The sequence below is a fragment of the Grampus griseus genome, assembly GCF_964374135.1.
Source record: "Grampus griseus genome assembly, chromosome: 14".
Taxonomy (NCBI): domain Eukaryota; kingdom Metazoa; phylum Chordata; class Mammalia; order Artiodactyla; family Delphinidae; genus Grampus; species Grampus griseus.
Genome location: NC_139008.1, coordinates 84,486,582 through 84,507,018, shown reverse-complemented (window position 1 = coordinate 84,507,018; position 20,437 = coordinate 84,486,582). Strand labels below are relative to the sequence as shown.

Sequence of the window (20,437 nt, the reverse complement as noted above, 5' to 3'; positions counted from 1 at the left end):
CCAGTTCTACTACAACTTTTAATAAGAGAATTAAAGAACTTTTAAAGTGAGAAGGACATCTCTCTCATTTTTCAGATGAGAAAAACTGGGACCCAGAAGATAAAGCAATTTGCCCAAAGGTCTCAGAAACTGGTTCCCAGAAGACCTAGGGCACACACATGGCCTAGGAATTTAGAGGTCATTGTGATAGTGTGTGTTCCTGCACTGGCTAGGGTCTAATAGAGCCACTAGTTAAAAGGGACAGGATTGGGACTTCCCTGGTGGCGCAGTGGATAAGACTGCGCTTCCAATGCCCGGAGCCTGGGTTCGATCCTTAGTCAGGGAACTAGATCCCACATGCATGCTGCAACTAAGAGTTCTTGTGCCACAACTAAGGAGCTGGCGAGCCGCAACTGAGGAGCCCATCTGCTGCAACTAAGACCTGGTGCAACCAAATAAATAAATAAATAAATAAATATTTAAAAGATAAATAAAAGGGACAGGGTTTGACCTCAGATATCAATTGTTCCACTGGAACACCTTTAAAACTATCCCTGGGCCTTGGGGGCGGGAGCTGTGTCCCTGGGAAAGAGGATTAGGGGAGGGGCCGTGGAATTCTGCCTTAGGCACCAGCACATGGTGAATTTTGAAAAGCCAGGCTCTCAATAGTAAAAGCCGAGCGCCATCTGCCAGCCAGTTCTGAGCAGGCTTGCTTTATTTTATTGTCTCTACTTCTCAGCCCTAAGTCCTTGGTGTTCTCGTCTCTTTCCCTTTAAAAAAAAAAAAAAAAAGGTATTTCTTGCTCAGAAACCCCCTTAAAATAAGAATCTTATTTAAAAAAAAATCGCAAGAGAGAGAGAGAGAGAGAAAAAAAGGGAAAGCAAGGAAAAAATGAGGGAATCTCTTAAGAGGCTGATTTCTTCCCCATTTCTGAGCTGTGCGGACCTCTGGGGAGAATGGGACAGAGCACCCCGCTTTCTCCATCAAAGGCAGCCTTGGTGGTCTGTCTCCTGACCCTTTCTTCCTGGCAGGATGAAAGATCAGTGCCCAGCTTGGAGCCTGCCTTAATATCAGAAGTCAGACCCTATCTCTGGGGAGTCAAGGTTCTAGGGCCAGAAAGAAAGAGAGAAGTGAGGCCTCTGCCGTCTGGCAACTTAAGTCTCAGGATAAGATGTCTGCAAGGGTTTTGGATTTGTCCCTTGGGTCATTACCTCTTTCTACATAAAGGTGAACACAGAGAGATCCCCCCTGGCTTTCTGTTGGATGGCCCACCAAACTTAAGCCTCTATCTTGACCATGGCAGAACCATCATAACATGGAGCCTTGTTGGTACTTTTAAGAGTCAAATTTTGGGGCTTCCCTGGTGGCGCAGTGGTTGAGAGTCTGCCTGCCGATGCAGGGGACACGGGTTCGTGCCCCGGTCCGGGAAGATCCCACATGCCGCGGAGCGGCTGGGCCCGTGAGCCATGGCCGCTGAGCCTGCGCGTCCGGAGCCTGTGCTCCGCAGCGGGAGAGGCCCCAACAGTGAGAGGCCCGCGTACCGCAAAAAAAAAAAAAAAAGAGTCAAACTTTGGCCTTTTCTGGATGTCACCTGGCAAATTCATGGAACCCCTGAATAGAGCAGTGCAATCAACCAAGGTTCTGGAAATGAGAGCCGGCTAACATTTACCCAGTGTGCTCTTTCCGCCATCCTGGGCCCCTCTGCCCGCCCCCTCTACAATCAAGGCAACGTGGAGAGACAGCGAAGGATGATAACAAGCTCACCCCATCCCAACCGCCCAAGGATAAAGATTCCTGAGAGCGCTCCAGAGTGACCAGATCCCATCGGGAAAAGGCCCAAAGACTTGCATTTGGAAAGGGCAACCCTCCCTCAAGTGTCCATCTTAAAATCAGCCCTGGCCGTTTGTTTGCAAAACAAAAGGATCTAATACGCTTCCCTTTTAGCAGCTAAAAAGGAAGAAATGAAATCACCTAAGTGTTGAATTATAAATAGCTATTATTTTCTGGCAATCCAACTTTTAAAAATTTTCCCCTAACGTCTGGCATTTGTTTTTGGGTTCTGCCTGGAACCTTCTAAGCATTTCCTTGGAAAGATGCTGCACTTGGTCCCAGGCAAAAAGTCAAAATCAACATTCAAAAAACATGCCTTGGGTCGTTCTGAGGATTCTGCAATAAGAAGATCTTAGTTAGGGGCGCTTCACTTAACTAAACTTGAAACCTATAAAAAAAATGATATTTTAAATTTAACATGTCCAATATATCATTGATCAAACTACCAATCAGTTTCCACCCTTTACCCTAAAGTAATCTTAACAGTAAAAGCAAAAGTCCAAGTTCACATAGGTGTCTGGAGTGGAGAGTGGGCTTTCTGTTTTCTGTTTTTCCTTCTAGACTTTGCAATTAACTTAAAGGCCACAAATTCCAAATTCTCTAAGGAAAAAGAAAAAAAAAACTTTTTAAAAAAAAAGTTAAATCTCTGATGAATCTGTAATAACCGTATTGGAAGATCAGAAGGGGGCAAAAATATAAGTGTTTTAGGCTCAAAATATAATAAAGAAGCGATAAAGTCTCCTTCCATAAGGGATACTTGGGGGAGAGACTCATTAGGTGCAAGCTGGGGGCCTAGACCACTATTTAAAAGCAAAATGATTTATTCAACTATACTTCCGTAAAAAATTTTTGTAAAAAATAAAACTAAAAAATGATGTATTCCTGTTGTGATTATTCCAAGATATTGGTTATAGAATCTGCCCTAGGATGAGGGGGCGGGCAGGGTGCATCGACCATCTTACCAAAAACCAAGTGCAACTCTCTTGATCAGGAAATGTCCCTGGGTTCTTATTCCTGTTGGCACAGGTATGTTTTATTCCTAAAAGATCTCATTTGACCTTCCTCAGTACGGTCATTCAGAGGCATTCCTTCCACTGCCCCCTATCCCACCCCTACAGCTTCCTGCCTTGAAATATCAGTTGCTATAGGTTAGGGGGCACCTCCGTTCAGTGGGCTGGTTCCCTGTGGTTGTGGGGCTCAGGTGACCCAGTTAACAGGGCCCACGCCCATGGCAGGCGTGTACGCACTGCCAATCCCAGGCTCCATTTGCGTTTTGTGGGACACACGCAAGGTGGGTCCCCAGCCATCCCAGAGCTGATATACGACCAGCAGCCATCGGAGTATCAGTGCTGATTATCTCGGCCACCCTCCTCCACGACGCACAGTGAATTAACGTACGCACAGCAGACGGGGAGCATTCCCTGCCTGCTGCAGACAAAGGCCCCTAAAGAACCCCTGAGTAGTAGATGTGATCATTTAAGGGTTAAAGTCTATGTAAGCCCCGATTTATCCTGGCCCATCGATTAGCTATGGGACTGACTTGGTTAATCAGAGTCTTAGACCGATTCATTATTTCCACCCTTTTCTATTCTATTTAGGGTCAGCTGGCGACTTTTTAGGTCACCTTCTTTGCAGAGATTTTTGGAAATTAGTTCTACCCTGGAATGTAGGCTCACCAACACTGGCATAAACCTTTCTGACTGGTTATTAGTAACTGAAGTCAACAGCCTTTTCTCTGAAGATAATTTTTTATTTTAAGGTGTTCAAGTTCTGACCTGTATGATCTCTACCTTCCCCAGGATTTGAGGTTGATAATGTTAGGGCAGTGGTTCTCAACTGGGGATGATTTCTGCCCCCGCCACCCTCCACCCCAGGGGATACTTGGCAATGACTACAGGAAGTTTTGGTTGTCACACTGCGTATGTGGTGGTGCTTGGTGGGGTAGGCTGTGTGTGTGTGTGTGTTACTGGCGTCAAGTGGGTAGAGGTCAGAGAGGCTGCTAACACCCTACATTGCACAGGACGGTCCCCATGGCAACAGAACACCTATGGAAGACCCCTTTGTTAGACAGAGCACCCCGAAAATGCTAATATCCCAGCATAGAGCCAGCAGGGAGAAGTCAGAGCTTAAACATAAAAGGCTAGGTCTGAGTAAAGCTCTGGGGCCTGTTAAATCCAGGCTTTGTCCTGGCGTGGGGTGGGAGGGTGCAGTTGGAGTGGGACCCTCCTCTGTCTCTGCTGGCTCTTCCCTTCCCCTCTCATTTTCACTACAGATGTGACACCTTTCTTCTGCCTGTGCCGTCTCACCATCTAGTGGCCACCTGAAATATCAACTCACCTTCACCATCTCTGCGCCATTCTAGATTCAGTCATTAAAAAATTCACATTGGGGGGAGGCAGTGGGTGGAAGGACCCCGAATGACGTATATGATTTTATTAATAAGTTAATTAAGCATCTTGTAGGCCTAACAGACCTATATAGAGAACAGCTATAAGGAATTAAGATGAACACTTTCTATGATTTCAGCAGCCCACAAAGGCCCAAAACCTTAGGAGTTACCTTATATAACCACAGAGAAGCAAGCGGCATCTACTTAAAAGGGGGCGTCCAAGTGGCCTCAGCAATTTAAGTAGCTATATACTTCCTAAGTAACACTGCCTACTCTCCACAGATTGGTTTTTCTTTGTCAAAGGTAACCATCAGCTACTTTTACAGCTAAAGAAACAGGCCTAGGCATGTGGTCCCCAAGATCAGAAGGGTGCTGGGATGGACACTAGCTGAGATGTAGGACCTTGTCCCTATTTCCCTGGGTTGAGCCCCGGCAAGCAGCCCTTCTTGGCCCTGGACTCTATCACAACGCCTGATTTTAGTCTGTGTGCCTCATCTTACGAATCATTCTTTCTTTGCAAAAATCCCACAGCTGCAGACTTACCTGAATGGAGGTTCCCTATAAAAAAAGTCTCCAAGGTCACTTGCAAATTAGCAATCAGTTTGAGGCAAGGCAAAACTGTTCAAACAGGAAAGAGGAGAGAGGTACTCTGGTCTTTGGATGGAGGGGGAGAGTCAAGAGCTGGACAAATTGAGTTCTTTTTCCCTTAGAAGAATCGACGCTCCGTGTCGACACGGAGCTCGTGAAAGCTTGACTGTGCCACGCCTTCAGAAGTGGGTACGAAAGATTTTCCTTCCCATTATCAACTCATTAAAGGAAGTTTAAGGTACGTACTCTGTCCCACACACCAAGTATGTGTGACAACTTCAGAAACATTGACTGACTCATAATAAATTCGGGATCCGGTAACAATTTCTACCTTTATACCTCTCTCCTCACCCCAAATTGAATCATTAAGAAACATTTAGTAAGATCTAACGTTCAAGTTCTGTGGGCAGAACTCCAGGAGTCGAAATGCTCGGGAATTCTCCTGAGGTTTAACAAATTACTCTGCAGTGCAACGTGGGATTTTCCTTCTAAGTAAGGACGGCAGAGGCGCACGCCCTTGATTTTCGTTGCTCTGTCACAGATCAGTTACCTAACATCCTTCTCTATTACAGCCCCCAGTTGCTGTCTGGGTAAAACTACTCCAGTAATTCTGATTGGAGGGGGCTACACCTCTCAAGTGTTTGCTGTCTGAGAACAGAGCATCCCATATCTCAACTGAGCGTGTGATGAGCAACAGGAAAATTCAAACATGGGTTTTTTTTGTGTGTATGCTGTTCCCTACCTCGTTCTTGGAGGTCTCTCCTCATCTTCCATTCCCAGTGGCTGGCCTTCGTCACCATCTGGCTGTCGGGAAGGAAAACTAGAGACAATCTTTTTTTTTTTTTTTGCATGTGTAATAAGTACAGAACAGTCTGTGCTCAGGACCCCGGGCTCAACCATAGTATCCGGTTGGTTTATAGATAGGAGCTAATAAAAGGAGGGGGAGTGGCAGAGGGGGCTGTGGGCTCCGAGAGGGGGGTAGGCGGCACTTTCTCAGGACAGGTAAAAAGTAAGTTCCCGTCTCATCCTGTTGCACACCTAACAGTGACTCCACACGATCATAAATTTGGCAGAGTCGTCAGTCTACGGCTTGGGTTGACCCTTCTTTATAAAACGTGTACAAAGAGTGTACTCTGAAACGTCGAGGCAGAAAGGCAGGATGGGTGCCTGGGACTTTTAGAACTTTAGGTCTCATGGGGAATACAGAAAACAAAAAAAAACCAACCAGGGACTTCCCTGGCGGTCCAGTGGTTAAGACTCCCACGCTTCCAATGCAAGGGGCATGGGTTCGATCCCTGGTCGGGGAACGAAGATCCCATATACCACATGGTATGGCCAAGAAAATATTAAACAGACAAACAGAAAACATCAAAAACAAAAAAAACAAACCCTCCCTTGGACCAGGGAGACAGAAGTCCAGGAAGAAAAGTAAATTTCTAAACATAATGGCTACCATTTATCAGATACTTACATGTGCCAGGCCCTGGGTTCAAGGCTTCTCTCAATTTCTAGTATCTGGCCCCCATTTTAGAGGAATGAAGGAAAAGGACACATCTTCCTCTGATTCTTCTGCAAACGCCCCTCCCCTCCCTTGGCCTACTCCAATGGCCAGTTTGTATCTGGGGCTTCCCACTAGCCTTCCTCAGTTTCATAAAGGCCACTTTGACTTGCTGACTCTTCAGCAGAATCCCAAAGAGAGAGACTCAGGCCCATCTTTCTCTCACTCCCTGAAGAGATGAGGATCTTATGCCCAGGGTGACCACAGGCCACAACAGGAATCTGATGGGACAAAGACCCTTTCAGTCTAATTCAATGAAATCTGTTGAGGTTGGTGTTAACAGGGCCCGAGTCTGAGTTCCTCTTACTGGGGGGGGCCACCAGAGCTGGAGACGGTTAATTAGAATGACCTGACTAACTGTTTTAATTGCTGGTGGGAACCCTGTCACAGCAACTGGCCCTGCCCTTTCTGTTTTGAAAATTGCTACACTTGCAGAGGAATCCGATTTTGAAATGGACAACTGGCATGTTAATTTCACATTCCATTAGAAACCCTAGGAGGCACAAGGTGGGTTGGGAAGAACCCTGCCTTTGCCACAGGTTAAAGAAACAAGAAGTATAGAGACCAGTTTTCATTTGCTATTTACATGCCTCCTAAAAGTCACTGAATGGAGAGGGATTTGGAGGGCCACGGTTTTGCTGGGGTAAGGGGTATGTTTTATTTGGTGGGAAAATTAACTCTATAAAGAAGACACACGGTTGGGATGGAGAATTTCAAATCTAGTCAATTAGTTTACCGTCTCTAAAAAAGTTTTTTTTTTTTTTTTTTTTTTTGCTTAATACCAACCTTCCCCCATAAAAGTCAAAGGTGATTTCCAAGATTATGTACTGACACTCACTAAGGAGGAATTAGCCCCGACTGAAAGGAAGGAATACTTTTAAGAAATAATCACTATGAAGAATATTGAGTAAGAGTTATTTTAATAGGGTCATTAGATCCAGGCCAGGAGATTCTAAACAGTCTATTACACTCTAACACTAATAATGGAGGGGCTATGCATAAAAGCAACTGTATTTTTAAATGATGATGATAATGATGTTTTAGTGGAAACCTGAGTAAAGAAAAAAGCTTTAGACCTTGCTCAAGAACACTTCTGGGGGATTTTTTAAAGACTTTAAAGAAAACCTGCATTTAAAAAAAGAAGTCCAACAAACAAACAAAGACTGCAGTGTTGGCAGATGAATGACAGCAAATGTGGAAACAAAATATCACCACAGCAGTGACAGGTATCCCAGCAATGAGGAGGCTCACGTTTCACGTACACTCAATGGACATTTATAACCAAGGGTCTGTCTGGTTCTGGTTATTATTCAGGAGGCAGAAGACTGCGGGACACCTGTCATCTGACAAGGGATTTTAAGAGCACATAGCGCACTTAACAATAATCATGGCTCACACTGAAATGACGCTTTATAACTTATTACCACATGTTGGGGGTAAGCACTGAATTAGAAACTTCTGATTCCTTCACTTACCTTGCAGTCTTTGAGCAAAAGTCCCTGACATTTAATCTCTGAGCTTTTGGTTTACTTGCCTATGAAATGGGGTCCCATCACATTTTTACTGCCCAAGGCTGTTGCAAAGGAGAAATGTGACTGGATGAAAGGCTTTTAAAAATACGGTAAAAAAGTGCTATCATTATGTGTAATCATTACTCTTACAGGTTACTAACAATTCTGAAGGCAGTGAGGCTATCCCTCTCAAGCTGGGGGTGGGGAGAGTAAGGGGGTGGGATGAATGTACAAAAAGGTGACAAACCCCACTTTTTTTTTTGCTTAATACCAGTTTTCCATGGTATATGTAACGTAGGCAAATGATAAAAATTAACATAGCTGTATAGAAAGGCATTTTTTTTTTTTTGAGAAAAATCTATGGAAATTGGATTTTAAAAGGCAAGGAAGAGATTTTTGGCCTGGTAAGCCATGCCCTTCCCACTGCACCAAACAGCTCAGTGGAGGCATTTTGAATACGGAAAAATGGCTGAATTAAAAATAAATAAAAAAGCAAAGCAAAGGGCACTCCAGCAGGATGAGATGGATGCCTCACTGTTGTACCTGGTGGCATAAATAAATTATCATACAATTAATTGAGATTCACTGTATAAACAAAGTGTCATGGCAGAATAGCCATTATTATATATAGCATTTGCCTGCACAATTTTAATACAGTCAGCAGCTACTAAGAAATTCTAGCCTAGCAGTCCCTTCAATTCTTAACAAAAATGAGGGAATCACCCAAATTAGGTTTCCAAAACATGTTTAAGCCACCAAAATTATTCAGAAAGGCAACAGAAACATGGAAATAAGTCTATTATTGGCTAGAGTAAGAAAAAGGCTTCAACTTTTTAGCTATTCTAGAATTTCAGTCATGTTACTGATTGTCTATCTATTTCTAACTATTTATCTACCATTTTCCTTTTTAAGAGTCCCTGTAATGTGGTTAAGCTGTTTGGGCAATAAAAATGGAGAGGGTATATACACAGAAACACATACAGTTTTAAAGCAACAGATGAATCTGTATGTCACCAATTATCAAAGGATGGTCATTTGGTCTTCCCTTTTCAGTGCTCAGCGTATACGGATGTCTTGTTTTATATGTTAGGATTTAAATGTTAGTGAAAAGTCTTGTCCTAAATGGAAGTGGGTCTTCATCCTGCCTCCTCTCCCCCTCTGCAAACATGGAAATAATTCAGACCCAGCGGGGTGCCTCTCGTCACTTTGGCAAAATGAAACCTTGTCAGATTGCAGCCTGGCTCCACAAGCCACACTGCCACAGCAGGCAATCTGGCTTTCTGAATTCAGGTTCGTGCTAGACAGGGCCCACGTTTCACCGGACTACACTGCATGCAAACGGGCTTGACCTGGGTGCAGGGCCAGGATGATGGCAGGGTGACCCCAGCTAATTTCCTTTACTTAAGGTGAATTTTTCCCCCTGCATATAAAACATGGGTAAGCAAGGGAAACTTCTAACATTCTTAAGGCTCAGCCCCAGACACGGGCTGTTTGCTACAGAGTTGATGCGTGCATAACCTATGGTTTAAGGCTCCAGTCCTGATTTAAGTGGATGGTGCTCCCCAACCCCCAGGATAGGGGATTCAGGCCATGGAGCAAAGGAGAATTTAGTGAAGATCTGCTTGAAAGTTTCATTTCACAAATGAGGCAACTGAGGCCCCGGCATATGAGCGGCACTGGCCAATTAGGGCTCAAGTGCACGCCATCACTTGGCTCTCCTGTCTGCCCCCAATTATGGCCGCCTCCCCTATCACAGGTTTGCTACCCAGAGCTATGCTTGGGATATTGAAATGGGGCTCTTGTGGCAAAATCAGTTGTCTGCAGGAAAACAGCACGCTGTCATTTGAGGCGCTGTGCCTTCCACGCAGTTGAGGCATCTGAAATGTAAAACTGTCTCCCTCCTGTATGTTTTTGGGGAAATGATGTTGTCTGTGTTTCCCTGGGTGGGCATAAACAGAATGACCATCACATGTAAAACTGTGATGCGTGAGAGGCACATATCACAACAGCAAACAGTGATGCCCATAGGTCATTAATAGACACCATCACACATTATAAAATATTTAGCAAACAAACATAGCACCGCCTGAAAAGTTGTGATCTTGAAATCCCTTGAGAGGTCTTAGAGAATAAAGAAAGAAATTAAGATTGTGGAGTTTCACATCTGAAATTTTCACTTAAGCCCCACATTCAGACCTTTGCTAATTGCTGCTTTGATTAGCTGTGGCACGAGTCAAGCTGTGGGGGGGAGGAGGGAGGTCCTGGAGAGGGGAGAGGACCCTGAAAGCTGGCATAGGTGAAGGGAGGAGGAGGGGGAAGGCCAGGGCCACCAAAGGTACCCTTCCAATGGGATTATTAACATCTTTTTAATGTTTCTGTATCCCAAGCCCATATGCAGAGGATCTTACCTTTGAGCCTCTTTGCCCCCAGCTAAAGCTGCTTGAAAGAATTCACATGCAAACATTTACATGTCTCACAGTTTTATCACATTTTGTCCACACACTTAAAATACACTGGAAGCATTTTTTAAAAAGTTTTATTTTAATTGCATTTCAAACACAAGATGGGCATTCCACTCCCAACGCATAAACCCTCTCTCTTTACACCAAGCCCCTCCTACTGTATTCTGTAAAAGGGTAAATGATTGGCTTACCTCAGGCTCTTCCCTAGGAAGAAAAATGATTTCATATTTTTTAAACATGGCCACGCCCCCTCCCACCTCCCCAGCCCCTCCCCCCCGGAACCAGCCCCGTGTGGTTTGGGATACGGGACTCGCCTACAGCGGGTTAAGTGTGTGGGGGGGGTTTCTCCCCCTCCTCCCTCCGCCCCCCGCCAGGTGAGCGGAGTGTGTGCAGAATACCGAATTTCTGCGCGCAGCCCCGGACGCCCCAGATACCTGAGTGTCTGGTTTTTCAACCGTAAAGGCGGGAGGGTTGGGCGAACGAATGAGAAGTGAGGAAACGCTTAGCGCAAAGGGAGAAAAGAGAGAAAGACAGACAGAAAACAGGTTACGGAGGCCGGCCAGAGGCGGCCCCCTCCCCCCGCCCCGCCAGCGGCCCGACATCCTGCCCAGCGTCTCCCGCTACCTTCTCGGGCGTTTTCGCGCCGCCCACTGCACAGCGCCAGCGCACAGGTACCACCCGAGTGTGCGAACACGGAAAGTTTTTGCCCGCGCAATGGCGCAAAACACAAGACAGCCCGTTCCCCGGTACAAGTACACAGTCGGCGGGTAATTTGGGGGTGCCAGGGGCGGGAATGGAAGAACGCTTGAGCATATCATGCACAGGCGGACACAATATGGACACCAACACACACCAACAACAAGCCGTCTTACTCCAAGCAGCCGTGCCAGGCGAGGCGGGGACGCACCTTCTCCAATGACCCCAACCCACCAACGGCCCCAGCCAGCCCAGCCTGAGCGACCCCGGAGCCCTCCCCTGCAGTTCCTGGCTCACCTGAAGCCCCCGCCTTTCTTGCCGTCCCCCACCCCACGACTCGGCGATGTCTTACGGTCGCTGGCGCTGGTTTGTCCAGCTGGAAACGACCCTCAGTGTTGCACGGCACCACTTTTCTCCCTAAAGGGCACACACTTCGCCACCCAAGCCCACCCGAGGCCCCCCCCGCTCCCGGGGCAAAGTTAGGGCCCCCAGCTGGAACTTTCTGGCAGGTTCTTCCCGCCTTTGCCCAGACCCCGTCCTCCCGCCGCCGGGCCCCAAGCCCCACCGGGCAGCCCTGCCACCCATTCCCGGGGCCCCCGGGCGGCCCTGCTCCCCACGGGCAGAGTCCGCCGCATTACCTAGAAGCAGCAGGCGGTGCGTACACATGTAGCCCATCTTCTCGTTCTGGAGCTGCTTGTCGATGAGTTTGCTGCGTTTCTTCTCTGTGCGCTTCTGGGCGCGCATCTCCACGCTTTCCTTGCGGGTCTGTCTGCGCTTCTCCTCCAGGGCAACCTTCTTGACCTTGGGGCTGAGGGAGCCTCTGGACTGGGGGCTCTCGGATCTGCAGAAGCAGCCTCCGAAGGCCTGAACGAGGAAGTTGCGGAGCAAGTTGCGCCGGGTCTTTCGGCGGCGGCGGTTTCGCCTGGACTGAAACCAGCGGTGGCATCCGAAGGTCCCATCGTCGGATTCGTCTCCGCTGTCGCTGCTGACCGATATGTCGTCGTTGTCGCCGCCGCGGTAGCAGCTGCGCTCAGACCTGCCCCGCCAGGCATATGCGCGAGGAGGCTGCGGAGTAGGCGGATCGGCAGCCTGGATCTCGGGGCTGGGGGGTCTAAGGAAACTGATCTTGGGTCGGGCTCCAGAGGCTGGGGTTGCCCAGGCGGTGGGAGCGGCCCGGGGGACAGGGGTGGCCCGGGCGACAGGGGCGGCCCGGGCGACAGGAGCTGCCCGGGCGGCAGGGGCTGCCCGGGCGGCAGGGGCTGCCCCGGCGGCTGGCGTGTCAGGGCCGGCAGGGGCTGCCCCGGCGGCAGGAGCTGCCCCGGCGGCAGGAGCATCGGGGGCTGCCCCGGCGGCTGGCGCGTCAGGGGCTGCTCCGGCGGCAGGGGCTCCGTCTCCGGGATCAGGGACTTTGCCTCTCTCCGCGGCAGCGTCGGCTGAGCCTCCTTCCATCTCGGCTGCTTCTCCCTCAACTGGGGGTCTCTCTCCCTCTGCTTGCTCTCTCTTAACTGGGGCTCGGGAGACCTCGATGGGCGGGCCGTCAGGCGCGACTCGGGGGCTGTCCACGTTGACGGGAGCGTCGTCGACCCCAACGGGGGCGCTGCCAATCTCGCGCGGGGGTCCGGAGATCTCCATCGGGGGGCTGTTGCCCGCGAAGTGTGGAGGAGGTCTGACAGCCTCTCGAGATGGGCTGCCGATGATGCCTGGGACCCAGAGGGGGGGCTCGTTCGCGGCGGGAGCGAGGAGGACCGCACTCGGGGCCGCGACTGCCGCGATCTGGTTGCCGCCAAGGCCGTCGATTTGTGGGCTAGCTCGGGGGAGCCCAGGGGGTGGGCTGTCGTCCCCAAAGCCTGCTCCATCAAACTCAAATGGCACATCCTCCTCACGGGGAGGGCTGCATCCTCCTCTGAAGCGTGCGCTTGCAGGTCTGAGATCTTGGGGCTCCTCGGGAGGAGCCCTAAAGACCCCCGCACGTGGGCCTCCTGGAGCGAGGTCTGAGACCTGCAAGAGAGGTTGGTTGCAGCTTCCCTGCGCAGGCTGCTCAAACTCAAAGGGCATAGCTTCTTCGGGGGGAGGGCTGTAGCTTCCCAGGCTTGACCTGGCCTCACCGAAGGCTCTGGGCTCCACGATCGGTGGGCTGAAGGCTTCAAGGCCTGCATGGGCCCCAGTGGTGTCTCCAGGGTGCTCCAGGGTAGGCCAGAAGCGTCCCAAGCTGGACTGCTCGACCTCGAAGGGCATGGCTTCTTCAGGAGGTGGGCTGTAGCCTCCATGGGCTCCGGCTTCCTTGATGGCCTGGCTGAGGTCCTGGAACTTGGGCCTGGAGACTTCTGGGGGTCCACAGGCCTCGCCTTCAATCTCGACGGGGACGGGCTCGCTGTGAGGCGGTGGGGTCTCCATCTCTTCGGCTGCGCCAGGCCCAGCACCGGGGGCAGCTGCCCCTGGGGCCTCCAAAGGTGGTTGCTCGGGCTGTTCGCCGAGTTCAAGGGGGATATTGCGTTGTCCTGACATATTATTGCCGTCGAGGCAGTTGCGCACGCCCATAACACGGTGGCGGTTTCTTAAAATAAACTTGGGGCCCCGTAAGACGGAGCACCCGACCGAACTAGGGTGAAAAAAATATTTTCAAAAAAAAAAAAAATTGAAGTACCAGCTGGAAAGTTCTCCAACCACACTTTCTAACCCCAGTGAGGTCTAGGGGTTCAGGACCTCAAACCCCAGACCATGTTAGAAGCAAGTCTATTGTTGCTGGTTGAGTCTTGGCTCCTTTCTGGCCACTTTTTATCCCCTCAGGCGGCCCCTGGCCCCCCCTTAGGCCTGCTTCGTCCCCTCCTCTCTCTTTCTCTCAGCTCCAGGCCAGCCCCGCCTGCTTGGATCAGAGGAGCGTGCCGATTCGGTCCGAAAATCGCTCGTAGTGCTCTTTCTCTGCCACCAGGGGACACCAGCCCCGGCCGAGGTGGCTCCGGGAGCCGGCTCCGGCCCCGGACTTTGGGTAAGGGGGCTGATGAGCGCAGGCCTCGCAGGGACGTTTTGGTTCCTTCCAGTCCTCTCCCTGACTGATTTGGAGTCTTTCTCCTCTCTTCTCCCCTGGCCAGAGAGAGAGCTCTCCTGCGTTGCGGGACACGTGATGCAAGACGTGGGCCCCGGGCTGCTTGAGCGCAGGAGCTGAAACCCTCCCTCCCAGACCCAACAGACTCTCCTCGAGGGGAGGGGGGACTGCAGGAGTGTTTCATAACCCCAAATTACCCCTGAACCCCTGAGCCCCAGAGCCCCAGCCCCCAGCCCTGGGCAGCCTCGGATCCTGCCCAGGTCTGGAGCGCAAGGCTTTGGGCGGGTGGGAAGGGGGTGCAGGCGCGCGCGGGGATGCGACAGGTGGTCGTGAGCCCACCGGCGGAGCAGGCAGGAGGCGAGGGGCAAGGGGTACCGAGTGTGAGCACGCAATTTGTTTTTAAAATGTGTTGGGGTACTTTCCATCGCTTCTGCGTTTTTGTTTGCCGGTTGCCGAGGCTGGCTCCTGTAAAGCACCTCTATGTCCCCCATCCCCACCACACTCTGGGGTCTCAGCAGTGGCCTGCGGTGGCGCAGGCAGGGTTCCTCCCCGTTTATGGGAACTATGATAAATACAGGGGAATAAGAGGGTCTCGGGCATCTACCACCGAGACTCTCTAAGCAGTAGCTGCCGCGGCACGGAACGCGGGGGCGTGGGACGCACACAGGGACCCCACAGACTGTAGGCCCCGGAGTTCCGGGGGTCCTACTGTGCGGGGGGAAGGGCTAAATGGAATTTCAGTTGAAATTTACGGCCGGTTTAGGGTGGTCTCAGAGACTGAGAAACCTCATGCGCACCAAATCCAAAAATACACACCGTGCCGCGCGGGCAGCTGCGGCCGCTGTGCGCTGCTCCCCGCCTCGGGCACCGGCTGCGGGGGTGGTCAGTCTGCTCCTCTAGCCCCGCTCCAGCCCTCCTCCAGCCCCCTTCCAGTCCTTCTGCTCTCGCTGTGGGTCTCCCAGAGCAGCAGCTTTACTTTTCCAGCGCTTGAGCCCGCTGAGGAGGCACACAAGTCTTGCCACAAACCCGGCAGTCGCCCGGCTGCATTCCCGTCGCCGTAGCGCGCGGTGGGCTCCGAGCCGGCGGGGATCAATGCCTACACCACTTGGGTGGGCTCGTGCGTGCATGCACACTGATCTGGGTTTGGGGTCGGCGAAATCTGGCTTTGAGCCCCAGGAAAGATTTGCTGTTTGCGGTTCGCGTAAGACCCGGGACTCGGGCATGGCATCGTATCTGACTCGCCAGTGGGTGACAGGGACCTGTGAGCCACTTTTAGGTGGAAGGCAGCTGGGCAAGAGTCAGGTGGGCGCCTAGCCCTAGGGCGGGGGGAGGGGCGGCGGGATGCGGCAAGCGGGGCGCATCGCCGGGATCGCACTGCCTGGATCGCTGTATCTGCCAGCCGCAGTCGAGCGAACCACGTACGCACGTATGCTCCAACCTCGTGAAACCTAACGCAACCCTCTTCAAACGAGGGGGTCACAGCCAGAGCGCCTCACTGCCCCCGCACGTGGCCGCGCTGCGAGGAGGAAGCTGACCAAGTTGGACCCCGGGTAGCGTGTGGAGCCTCCCCAAGGGCGTCTCCTCTCATCTCTTCGGGTCTACACACTTCCAAGTGCCAACACTGAACTTTGGTTCAAACTTTGGACAACTATCCCCACGCGTAACGGCTCAACCTTTTGGGCATCCACTGAATGGTCCAACTGGGTCGCAACAGTCAACTCGCTCCCCTCCGACCCCAGCGCTTGGTCGGCCATTGGGCTGGGGTCACGCCAATCAAGGCTGCCTGGCGAATGAGCGGGGGGCGTCGGACCGGAAACCGGATATGAGTGGGAGGTCCAATAGGGGGCGCCGCGTTGGAACGCCCTAAGAGGTTATGCGGCCGGGGTGGTTAGAAGCGGATTGGTGGGCGGGCGTATGGCGACCAGGCCTGGACCGCCACGAGGCTGGGTGGCGCCGTGGGGTCGCTCTTCCTGGCGCCCCAAGTCACCAAGGCTGAAAGGGGAGGTGAGGGCTCTCAGGGACCAACCCTTGTTCTCGCTGATGGCGGTGGGCGAGCCCACCTAACAGGGATCCGCCGCCGGGGTGAGGCGAGGAGCAGGCTTTCCAGGGCCTGGAGGTAGAGGGCCCAGACCCTGAGGAGAGGGGCTCACTGCCCCGCTGCAGAGGAGCGGCCCCAGATGGATAAGGAGTTGAGGTCGCGGGGGTGCTGAGCCCTGCCGAAGTGGAAGGTTAGTAGACGTCGCGGTTTGGAGCCTCAGGGAGGCCACGGTGGGGGCCCCAGAGGGACGGTTTGCTCTCGCCAGGCCTCGCGCGCCGCCCACGTCAGCAGGGAATGGGCACAGGGTCTCTGTTTGACATCCTCAGGAGCCGGTAGCATCCTGGTGGTTTGCCAGGAGAGCACAGGCATTGGCGGGATACAGATTGGGCAGAGAGCAGCCCTCCCTCGCAGAGGCTAAGCAACATAAAAACGAAAGAAAAGACCTGCAACTGGGGGGACCTTGTTGGAGAAAATAGAGTTTCACGTGGGCCTCTGTGGAGGGATAGATGTCTAGGCTGTGAACAGAAGGGGGGGGATGGGAGACATTGGCCTACCACGAACAAAGATCCAACAGTGGGAAACGTGGCACATGGCTGGGTAAAGAGAACAGGCCACCTTGCCGGGTCTGGGAGGACCAGTGGGGGAGAGAGGCAGGAAAAATTGGGTAGGATTTCTCAGGGCAGGCAGTTTTGAGGCTCTTTTGGTAGGAAATGGAAGAGATACTGAATTTTTTGTCCTGCAAGTGAGGATTTGAGCCTAGTTTTAGGACAGGTTTGAGGCAGTGCGGAGGATGGTCCTGTTGAAGAGAACAAAGGAGGCTGTGTCTGGTCATGACCTTTAAGGGAGCGAGAACCACGCACAGGGAAGGAAGCAGGAGGGCTGGAGGGAGGGACTCAAGAGGGATCCCAGAGGACCCTCCAGCGACTTCTGTGCAACGCACAAAGGGTGGCGGAGTCAAGTCTGGTGCCTGGATGATGGGACACCTGTGGGATAGGGACGTTGTGGAGGATCTGGAGAGAAGCTGGCATGGTGGTGGAGCCAGTCTGGTTTTAGACATGGCAGAGGGGAAGGAAGGATGTACAGTCTGGGTGGAGATTTTCTTCAGCTTATTATTTAGGAGGAAGGGACCAAAGTTTAGAAGGAAGGTAAAGACCCCGAATTCAAAGGGACAGTTATCCTTCTTAGGATATGAAATCACTAGATCAGATAAAACCTTCAAGGGGAGGAATATGTTTGGTGATAGAAGCTCAAACACCTGGAGCACTGGAGAAGAAAAGGGGGGACATTACAGGAGAGAGCAGCGGGCCTAGGACGGGATGGGCGGGAGTACGCCGGAGTGAAGAAGTTAAGAATTGGTCAACAGATCTCATCTCGATGGTGGTTTCTTAGCCTCTGCACTGGTGACATCGGGGGCCAGGTGATTCTTTGCTGTGGTGACTGTCCCGGGCACTGAAGGACGCCTAGCAGCGTCCCTGGCCTCTACGCACTAGATGCCAGTAGCATCCCCTTAGGTGTAGCCACCAAAAATGTCTCTAAATTTTGTCAAGCGTCCCCCGAGAGGCAAAATCACCCCCAGTTGAAACTGCCCCACTGCTGTGGGCTGAGAAAGGACCCTTAGACTTGAGTAGGAACTGCCTTTAACGGTTACAGATAAGTTGGACCAAGGAGAAAAAATGCCAGCATTTAACTCCAGTGTTCCCCTTTTTGTCCACTCTTACTTTTCTCTAGTTACTGGCTACCAGAACCTGAAAACCCCAAATCACTTGGATGAGTGAGGATCAGAGCTGAAACTCCACCACAGATCAGCAGTGGGACCTGAGAGGTGGCAGCAATGTGGCCGATGTTTGAAAGGCAGCTGGGTAGCCTGACCACAGGGACCCGAGGAACGGGTATGGTAAGAGCTGGGGGTGGTCAGCTGGTGGGCTGACTGGGGGCCACCCTGGTTGGTGGGACTGTCTGGCGAGCCCATTCGGGGCTGGCGATCTTGGCTGAGACGGAAATGTGGCCTTCACCTGCATGGAGATGGCCAGAGGGTACAGTTTTTAGGATCTGCCATTGTAATTTTATAATCCCAGAGTATCTGGGGCATAGATTTCCAATTCTGGATGGATTTCTATCGGGGAAGAGGTGTATCTTTTCTAGGAATGAGCAGGAAGGAGGAAGAAAGTTAGTTAATGGGTTCACGCAGCCCAGGAAGAAGGCGGCAAGATAGGCTAGTCAGGGTGCCTGAAGGAAGGCTGAGCTGGGGTGAAGCTGCGGGCCAGGGTCTGGACCCTACCTGACGGGGAGTGTGCGAGGGGCTGCAGTGAGATGAGGTGTCCGTGACAGGAGGAGAGGATTGGCTCTCAGTATCCAGGTGAAGGGTTCTTGAAAATTATAATATATTCTTAGCTACTTGGAAAGGGTAACTTTTCTCCACTTGATGCATTAAGAAAGGATGGGAAAATTACTCGTTTCAGTTAAATGCTGCACTTCTAAGGAAAGTCAGTCTGTTCAGACCAGACGGCCCAGGTGCCACACAGGTAGCAATCGGCTGGCTTTTTGTAAAGAGGTAACCCCAAACGGAAGGACGGTGTTTCTTCACTGTTGACTCTGAACGGCACCAGTGCCACCTGCAGGGATGTGGCCCCCTTCCTTGGTGGCTCCACACGACTCCCTGGGCCTCCCCAACTCCATCTTGCGCTATATCGACGCCTCCACGGCAGCACACGTCATAATCAGTGAACGATCTCAGGGTACTTATGTTCGGGGACTCTTACTCATTGCCCAAGGCACAAGCCCCATCCAGATTTTAAGTAGCTGCCTGTCAGCTTTCTTTTTTAGTTCATCCCTTTATTCAAGAAAGAGAAAGTGAAGTGGAAGAGGGTCCCTTGAGAGGGAGGGGGGGTAGGCAAGAGAGAAGGGAGCAGAAACCAGGAAAACGTGATCTTGGGCGGCGGCGTTTCCCCCTAGCAGGGCGTCGGGTGGGGGGCAGTTTGCGGAAGAGCCTTCTCTGCAGCCCCCTCGAGTCATTAGCTGCCAGTGGGTTACTTTCAAATGAGGAGGAGAATCTTTCCACCGGTTGTGAGGAAAAGGCAAAAGCAGAAAGGGGAGGACAAAGGGAAGCGAATTCAGGCTGCGATTATGTTTCTCAGCCTCCCGGTGACAAATGTTTTCTGAGTGCTGACTGAGTAGCAATAAGACTTTGAAGCTGTTCAATTAATTACTGTTCAATTAGGACTCGCTGCGCCCATCCTTCTCCCTTTCAGCATCTCCTCGGCCAGCCATGGCCGGTGGAGGTGGCAGCAGCCTACTGCTGTCTGCAGAAGGGTCTGCGTGACCGGGCTGTTTCAGGCAAATGCTAAGTGCAAGGAAAATGCCTCAAGCGGATGAGGCTTAGGGGCAGATGCAGGGCTCATGGTGCCAGACAGTGGCAGCCAGATGTATGAGAAGACTTGACCTGCTCAGAGTAAAAAGCCCCAGGCTGGAGCCCCAGAGGCCAAGGGTTCCCACTATGAATTCAGACCCCCTCGTTCAGCTCACTAGCTGTACTCAGCAGCCCTCGTCTTGGACCGGCCCCCCGGGTCTGGCTGCAGACCCGCAGGCATCTCACCCCCTGCGCTTGTAGGGTGGGTCCAGACATTCTCCAGTCACCTGGATGAAGCTGTGGTCTCCACGCTGGCTGGTGGTGCAGCAGACTATTTCAGGGGGAGAAGGGGTGGTTCCAGTGCCACCCCAGGAAGGGGACTGAGAGGGGGCAAAAGTGGGGGGCTGGGATGGCGGGAGGGAATCCCGGAAGAGAAATTTGGCTTTAGAGGCACCCCGGGTGATTCTTGGCATAGTGATTTGAATTTAAGGGGAATGGTATATTTCACCTTCGCGCACAACCTCAATTACCCAGAGTGCAGTTTCCTAATGAAATCTAACTGAGACAGCAACATAAGCCAGGACACTCAGAAGCCGGCTCTCGCGTCGGGGAGGAGAAACTTGTCTTCTTCAGCGGGGGCGGGGTGGGGGAGTCTTTGGCCCTGCACCCCCTAACACCGCTCAGGTTTGAGATTCGGGGACTCTCCCTGAACCAGAATCCAGGCCTTAGGATCTGAGCCACATGAAGCAAGGTTTCCTAGGCTGCGAATCTTTTCATTTAGTTGAAGCAGCTGAGGTCATACGTATGACAACTCTACCGCACCTAGAAACTGAAATTTCTGGGCCAGGCCTGTAAGAGACTCTCAGAGGGACGGCGAGGTTAAGGGTGACTAATCTGAGACCCCCATTAGCGGCCATCCCTTGTCATCCTTGTCTGTGAAAAATGCTCTTCCTAATGCTAAGCTGACGTTGCCCCTGCTGCCACCACGTATTTGAAG

General features: G+C 51.8%; 1 protein-coding gene across 1 annotated transcript in view; it reads right to left on the bottom strand.

Moving 5' to 3' along the window:
• The window catches only part of GNAS (GNAS complex locus), a gene marked incomplete at its 5' end in the record, with an annotated part of 54,158 nt that extends 40,607 nt beyond the window's left edge, over positions 1-13,551 (bottom strand). The window contains one exon of the mRNA XM_082669957.1: positions 11,652-13,551. Coding sequence (XP_082526083.1) covers positions 11,652-13,551 — 1,900 coding nt within the window. The remainder of the gene's footprint in view (positions 1-11,651) is intronic.
• Between the last annotated feature and the right edge of the window lie 6,886 nt (positions 13,552-20,437).